Raw genomic sequence first — 7835 nt, forward strand, 5'->3', positions numbered from 1 at the left:
AAGTCAGAGAACACACAGTCCTACGTTGGCCACTTACAAAAGGCGTCTAAAAAGAGATGGTGTATATTCAAACTGCCAGAGAGAGAACTGACACCACTTTCAGGCAGGGGATTTCCTCTGGTTACTTTCTGTCCATACTCTGTTCTTTTTGGTCCTTTGCTCAGTAGAAGGCCCTTTCTGACACTAACCACTTCCAGCCAATCACGGACAGGCAAATCCACCCGCCCGAACCTAATTTCCTGCGTCTTGTGGTGCTCTAACCTCAGGGCCAATCCAAAGGAGCCGCTGTCCTCTTTCACCGATCTAGGTTGTCGCTGCCGCCTTCTCCAGATTCCGGAGGCGAAGCACTGGAAAGAGAGGAACATGGACGTGGCTCTCGCCCCGCTCCGTGCCTGGGACGATTTCTTCCCGGGCTCTGATCGCTTCGCCCGGCCGGACTTCAGGGACATTTCCAAATGGAACAACCGTGTAGTGAGCAATCTGCTTTATTACCAGACCAACTACCTGGTGGTGGCTGCCATGATGATTTCGGTCGTGGGGTAAGTGGGGTCTCCCGCCCGGGACACCTGTCCGCGGTGGGGACGCAGGGACTCCGGGGTCAAAACCATGAGATGCAAGACTAGGTCACGCAGAGCGCCTGCCCTGGGTCTCGGGAAGTAGCCAAGTGGAGACTTGTTCTCGAGGCGAGGCCGCATCTGTCTGGGGTCCCATTCTCTTTCTGCTCCAGAGGCTGAGACTTGACTAGGACCCTGGGAGGGACAAGATGAGGGGAGAGCTGGGAACTTGGGGCTATAAAAGTTACCCTCTCCCCCGCCTCCGTGCCGAGGTCAGATGCCTGTCAGATGTTTGTAGCACGCTGTGTGGTTTTAAAAATAAGAAATATGTGGTGTTGTAACCTTGTCCTGGGGCTGCCTAGAGAAGCCCGGAGTGACAGGGTGTGGACCCTGGGCGGTGTTTAAGTGACTCCTCTGCCTAATTTCCGCAACGCCCTGTACAGGAGAGCTGAGCTTAGGCTCCAGAGGGTGCGAGTCTCCTGGTGGCGCATCTTCCCCTGTGAGGTGACTCTGGGAATGAGGCCCCTGACAAGTGTGGGTTTTTTGTTGTTGTTGTTTGTTTGTTTTTGTTTTTCTTCCTAGAAGTTGGCAGATGTGGTCAATTTAGCTTTGCACCTTAGCTTGAGGTCTCTGAAAGTCTTTTCAATGGTTGATAGTTAAGAACTGCTGTGTGTTAACTAAGGTCTACGTGGTCTTGAGGGCACACACACATTTCTGCACCTGTTTCCTTAGAAGCTGCCTTTCCTTGTAGTTTAACCCTTTAGAAATGATTCTCCCACCTTTTACAAAATAAGTGGTTATATTTACCATCTTGTTTATTATCTCTTACCCGGATTTAAATAAAAGAATTTACTAAGAACTCGCGTGTCGTAAAAGAAGTTCTTGTCTGAGGGTTCTCTTTCAGAACAAACCCAAAGAGAGACAAAGCTACCAGATAAAACGAAAAAGAGAGACTCACACTTGGAGGACATAGGAAGGGGTGAGCGAGAAGGTGGTGGCTTAAGCTGGCCTGAGGTTAGCTGGCTTTATTTACTGAGCTACCTCTGGGCACCAGACCCCGTGCCAAGTTCCGAGCACACCAAGATGAATCAGACTTGAGCCCTAGCCCAGGGACACATGGTATTTGCTGAGCCTCCAAAGGAGCAAACTCGCACGGCTCAGAGGAGACTGGCAGGGTTCCCCATCCTGGGCGTGGTTCAGAGTGGGCACCAGTTCCCAAAAGCAAGCTCCATGTGGGATCCTTGCTGTGTGTGACTGAAGGAACTGCCAACTCTAGGGATGGCCTGGTGTGCAGAGGACACGGGCACTGGTGGACTCTGACTAAATTGGCAGCTGAGGAACCGTTAGTCAGTAAGAAGGCCTGAGGCAGTTGTTCCTAAGCCTGCCCCAAACTCTGTGCTTCTTCCTAGCGAAAAACTGCATGGAAAAATATTTTTAAAATAAAATAACTAATAATGAATCCAATGGGTTTACCTATCTTGACTTACTTTCATTTTCTTTTCTTCCTCTTTTGTGGTTATATAGTTTACTGGGGAATTTTCCTTTTCTTATCTTTTTCTTCTTCTTTATTTTTTTAATTTTTGTTTTGTTCTGTTTTTCGAGATAAGGTTTCTCTGTGTAATCGCCCTAGCTGTCCTGGAACTAGTTCTGTAGACAAGGTTGACCTCAAACTCCCAGAGATCCACTTGCCTCGGCCTCCCGAAGTGCTAGGATCACCAGGCAGGAATTTTCTTATCTTAAATAGAAAGAAAGTTTTGACATAGGTCAATCAAACATGCAAAGAAAACAATCCCCCTCCCCCAAAGGCAGTATGTGCCCAGGCTCTAGCACAGGCTTAGTCACCTTGTCGTCTTCATAGAACTTAATTTTCATAGTCAGCTCTTTAACTAAATATAGGTCTTTCATTATGATCTCAGGTCACTACTAACCCAGGCAGTCCGGGCGTCTTGACCCTTCTCATTCCACACAGAAATCTCAATTGTTAGTGGTGTCTTTGAAGGGGAAAGAGAAAAGTACTTGTTATTGTTGTCGTTAAAGATTAGCAAAAAGCCAGGCAAGGCATGATAGCTCATACCTAGCTAGCACTCAAGAGACTGAACCATGAGGTCCAGGCCAGCTAGGACTACAATATGAGACTCTGCAACAGCTATGCAAAAACATGAGCATGTTGGGCGGTGGTGGTACAAGCCTTTAATCCCAGCACTCGCAGGGCAAAGGTAGGCAGATCTCTGTAAGTTTGAGGCCAGCCTGCTCTACAAGGGCTAGTTCCAGGACAGGCTCCAAAGCTACAGAGAAACCCTGTCTCCAAAAAAACCAAAAACATTAGTGTGTAAAATATAAAATTTTCTCTATATCCCAGCATAAATTTGGGCTTGTAACCTTTTTTTTTTCTGTGCATCTCTAATTACTTTCTAGCTTTCCCCACAAATTCTTATTTTCTTTATAATTAATAATAATAAACATATATTGAGGGCTAAGTATTGTGTGTTAAGTTTTCTTATGTATTTTCTTGCATTCTGTCATATGGCCCCATAGCTAAACTATTATTATTTTTGTTATTAAACCAGATGCTCAGAAAAGTTGAATGACATACTTACAACCACAGACCTGGGCTTGTCTCTTTAACTACTGCGGAATCTTCCCTAGGAGTCAGGAGGTTTAGAATTATAGTGCCTGAAAGGAGGAAGAAATTCAATACCTTTGGGGTCAGAGAGCTTGGCTGATTCTGGAACGTTCCCCATTCTAAACAACACTGTTGTCTTTGGGTGCTGCAGTGGATGGGTGAGTCTGGACACTGCTGGAAGATGCTTATCAGGACCCTCTGCTAGTGGGTGATAGTTTCTCACGATGAAATGTGCAAATAAGGCACATTACCTAGGGTGAAGATTGTTCAGAGAGTCCATCCCAGTGGCCAGGAGTCCCCCTGGGGACAATGGATGACTCTTAAGGTCCTCTAGTGTTTCAAGTTTGCTTGGCTGCGGACAGACAAGGGCTGGTTTTTTCCAGATTTCAGCATGAGGGGAGAGAAGATCGGAGGATGGGATACAGCTCCAGAACACTAGGAAGCACTAGCCCAAGATGGAGATTAAGAGAAGTAAGATAGAGACAGGTCCAGACTGGGTCCTGCTCAGGAAGGCCTTGGAGATAGAAGTTAGGTCTTCAAGCAAGGCATGGCGGTGCATGATTTTTTTTATTTGTTTTTTGTTTTGTTTTTTAATCCCAGTGAGAGGATGAGGCAGGAGGATAGTGAGTTCAAGGCTAGCCTGAGTTAAATAGTGAGTTTGATGCTGGGTAACAAGACTTCCCCAAAGAAAAGGAGAAGAAGGAGGAAGTTTGGTCTTCATCCTAAAACGATGGTTTTACTCAGTCCATGTCTTCCATGTAGTGGGTACACTGTGCACCTCAGATCCTGCGAGCTCCTGGCTGCTAGTCTTCTCCCTCCTCCTCTTTTTCCCTCCTACCTTTCCCTGCTTCTTTCTCTCTTCTTCCATTTCTTCTTCCTCCTCTCTCCTCTTTCCACCCTCCTTCTCCCACTTTACTTCTCCTTCTGCCCTCTCTTGTTTTTTTTTTTTGGTGTTGTTGTTGTTTGTTTGCTTGTTTTAAACAAGGTCTCACAGTGTACCTCTTGACTGACTTGGAACTCAAGATCCTCCCACTCTGGAGTGTCAGGATCACAGATGTGCGTCGCCCAGCTTTATAGATTTTCCTACACTTTTTATTTTTGTCTGTCTCTTTGAGTAGTGTAAGTTAGTAGTTAGACGCCAAATTAAGTGTGTTGGAATCCCAACTGCCAGCTGCTAGCTGCATGACCACACTGGCTCATCTTCACCAACTACACAATGACAGTAATAACAGTGCCCATCTCATGGGCCTGCTGTGAAGACTAACCAGTCTCATACAGGTACTGCCTTGAGAACAGTGCCAGCTTCCTCAGTTTCGCTACAATGGAACGTTACTCCTTTCTTACCACTGTTGGTGTTACCAACCAGATAGCTTAGAAAGGCAGCGTCTTTAGACTAGTGACTTCCACGGTCAAAGTCCAGCCCTGATCTCTTTTCCCACTTCTGCAAGACTCAGCTTTGGTTTCACCCTATAGGACAAACCCTGCCACAGTGTCTCTCATTGCCTGTGTTGACTGAAACCCACATCTGTCCTTGTAGCTTTCCTGTTACCCAACAGTCTTTTGTGTATACATGGACACACAAGAGGAGAAAAATGTCAAAGATAAAAGCCCAGAAGCTATCTTCCTATCCATCACAGGAGCCATCAATACATTAAAATACTGTGTTTACATCACACACATCAACTGAAGTTGTCGTAGCCAATGTTCTATTGCTATGAAGAGACACCATTGACCAAGGCAACTCTCTCTCTCTCTCTCTCTCTCTCTCTCTCTCTCTCTCTCTCTCTCTCTCTCTCTCTCTTTCTCTCTTAAAGGTTTTTGAGACAGGGTTTCTTTGTGCACCAGCCATGGCTGTCCTGGAACTCACTTTGTAGACCGGGTTGGCCTCAAACTCACAGAGATCTGCCTGTCTCTGCCTCCCAAGGCCTAGGATTAAAAGGCTTTCACCACCACCACCTGACTTCAAGGCAACTCTTATAAAAGAAAACATTTAATTGAGAGCTGGCTTGCAGTTTCAGAGGGTCAGTCCATTATCATCATGGTGGGGGCACGGAAAGCACACATCGTGCTGGAGCAGTAGCTGAGAGCTGCACCCTACCCCACAGGCTTGCAGAAGAGGGGAAGGGAGGGACAGACAGACAAAGACTAGGCCTGGCACGGGCTTTGAGGTGTCAAAATCCACCCCCACTGACATACTTCCTATAACAAGGTCACATCCCTAAATCCTTCTAATCCTTTCAAAGATTTCTACTCCCTGGTAGCTAAGCACCCAAATATTTGAGCCTATAGGGGCCTCTCTCATTCAAACCCACCACGGAAGTCTTTGCTTTTTTTTTTTTTTTCAAAGTAAAAAACACAGGCAACAGTTAATTACACTTGAAACCTTCGTGTTCTGCCTGTGCTGTTCTCTATCTGTGGGTGAGGATTTCTGAGTGCTTGGTGGAGTGCCTGGTGGAGTGCCTGCAGATATGAACTGGAAAATCTATTCAAGCCACTGAGCCAAGGAGCAATAGGAACTTGCACCTGGGAGCTCATCAGAAATGAAGACCCTCTGGACCATTTCTGACCTCTTGGCTCGATATTTTAATAAGGGTTTCAAAGGATTCATCCGCACATTAAAATTTGGTCTAGTCTAACTCAATAGAAACACTGACAGGACTTAAAACTTCAAATATCATATGCCAATGTCACTTTTAGAGATTCTACTTGTATTGGGTTTGTTTGTTTGTGTTTGTTTCTAGATTCAGGAATCTGTTGGTTTCCCCTTCTGACTCCCCAAGTGATTGCAATATGTATACCCCAAATCTGAATGAGAGCTAGTGACCACATGTTTAAAGATATGAAAGTTTGAGGTCGTGCAGCTAACTGAAACCCAAATTTCTAATAGTAGCTGGGTCGATTACTAGCAGGTGAAATAGCTTTTCAATCAAACCATATGGTAAATTGGGTAAAGTTCCTGCTTAATTAGATTTAACTGAGCATTTGAAGATTACAGTTCTAGTGCTATGCTAACTTCCCGTGTTCCTTCCTGACATCAGAACTCATGTTTTCTATTTTCTGGTGTGGCCTCAGAGTCACCAACCACACCCTGTATTTGCAACTCATAAATGCTTCCTCTTGCTTGCAAGGCACTTGCTCACATTCCCCGCCCCCACCTTAACAGAGTGGTGTCACTGCTGGGTGAATGAGCCTAGGTTTTCTTGGCAGGAGTCACTCTGTGTCCTGATGGTTTGGCCTGTGGGAGTGTTAAAAGAGGGTGGGATCAACAGCTGCTACTTTATGATGCTGGCTGGTCAGGTAGAAGTTTCTAGAAGGCTAGTAATTATAGATTTGGAAAAAAAGTATTAGGGTAATTCTTTTCAAAAGAAGTATGACTCTGTCCATGCCTAAGGCATATGGCTGTCAGCATCTGGCGTTAAGAATGCTCACGCAGTTTGTGCTTTTAACATGCTGCAAGGAGAAAGAACTGGTTGCCAGTTGGTGAGAGAAGAAAGAGCTGAGAAATTCCTGGGTGCCCTGCATGGGATATATTTAAACATCTGTGGGAAGAAAAGGCTTGACATCTGGGTCCTCCCACTGCTGGCCTCTAAATAGCCCTTGGCGTGCATTTTTTAAGTTCTTGCTCCCTTTCAGCTACTGTCCTTTCCCCTGACTTTGAAGAGGTAAATCTGATCATCTTCGGGTTGTTTATTTATTTATTTATTTATTTATTTATTTATTTATGAAAGATTTCTGTCTCTTCCCCACCGCCGCCCATTTCTCTCCCCCTCCCCCAATCAAGTCCCCCTCCCTCATCGGGTTGTTGTTCTTTTGCTTTGTTTAATTGTGAAAGGCAGACCATAAGACCAAAGACGGGAATTTTTTCAGACTGTCTGTTGCCGTTTATCCGTGAGCCTTTCACAAGCCTGTCCCCATTTCACCTGTTCACTGGCCCTGTGTGTATTGTGAGTTTATGTTGGCAGGTTTGTTTGCTGATTTTTTTAAAACTTTTCATACTACTGTGCAAGTAATGCTAAGAATGATATGGAATGGAAACTAATAACAATTCTTTTCATAGTCATTTGCAAGTCAAATAAATGGCGGTCTGTTTATGCTTTAAGATTAGTTAGATTTTGGACCTGGAGAGATGGCTCAGTGGTTAAGAGCACTGACTGCTCTTCTAGAGGACCTGGGTTCAATTCCAAGCACCCCATATGGCAGCTAACAACTGTCTGTAATTCCAAGAACTGACCTCTTCACAAAGACATACATGCAGGCAAAACACCAATGTGCATAAAATAAAAGTAAATGATTTGAAAAAAATAATTAGTCAGAGTCAGCAGTTTTATGATGAGATTCTTGTGGGGTCATGTCATTCATTCACTCCACAGAGCGGGAAGCATTTAGCAATGGGGCATTATGATTCCTTTACCGAGTTTAAGGTATAGAGGGGTGGTAAGACAATGCTGAAAAGGTCAGAATTAATTTTTATACAAGACAACCAAGCCTCCAGAAATATACAGCTACAACAGTGGTGGTGCACACTTTTAATTCCTGCACTCGGGAGGCAGAGGCAGGGGGATCTCTGAGTTTGAGGCCAGCCTGGTCTACAGAGTGAGTTCCAAGACAGCCAGGGCTATATAGAGAAGAAACAGAAAGAGAGAAAGGGAAGGGAAGGG

The 7835-nt window shown here is 45.1% G+C and overlaps 1 protein-coding gene across 1 annotated transcript in view; it reads left to right on the top strand.

The window, feature by feature from the left end:
- The first annotated feature begins 273 nt into the window (after positions 1-273).
- The window catches only part of Arl6ip5 (ADP ribosylation factor like GTPase 6 interacting protein 5), a 22697-nt gene continuing 15135 nt past the window's right edge, over positions 274-7835 (top strand). Inside the window, exon 1 of the mRNA XM_050149337.1 lies at positions 274-539. Coding sequence (XP_050005294.1) covers positions 364-539 — 176 coding nt within the window. The 5' untranslated portion in view covers positions 274-363. The remainder of the gene's footprint in view (positions 540-7835) is intronic.

The sequence above is a fragment of the Alexandromys fortis genome, unplaced genomic scaffold (assembly GCF_014885135.2).
Source record: "Alexandromys fortis isolate MF-2015 unplaced genomic scaffold, M_Fortis_MF-2015_v1.1 scaffold_48, whole genome shotgun sequence".
Classification (NCBI taxonomy): domain Eukaryota; kingdom Metazoa; phylum Chordata; class Mammalia; order Rodentia; family Cricetidae; genus Alexandromys; species Alexandromys fortis.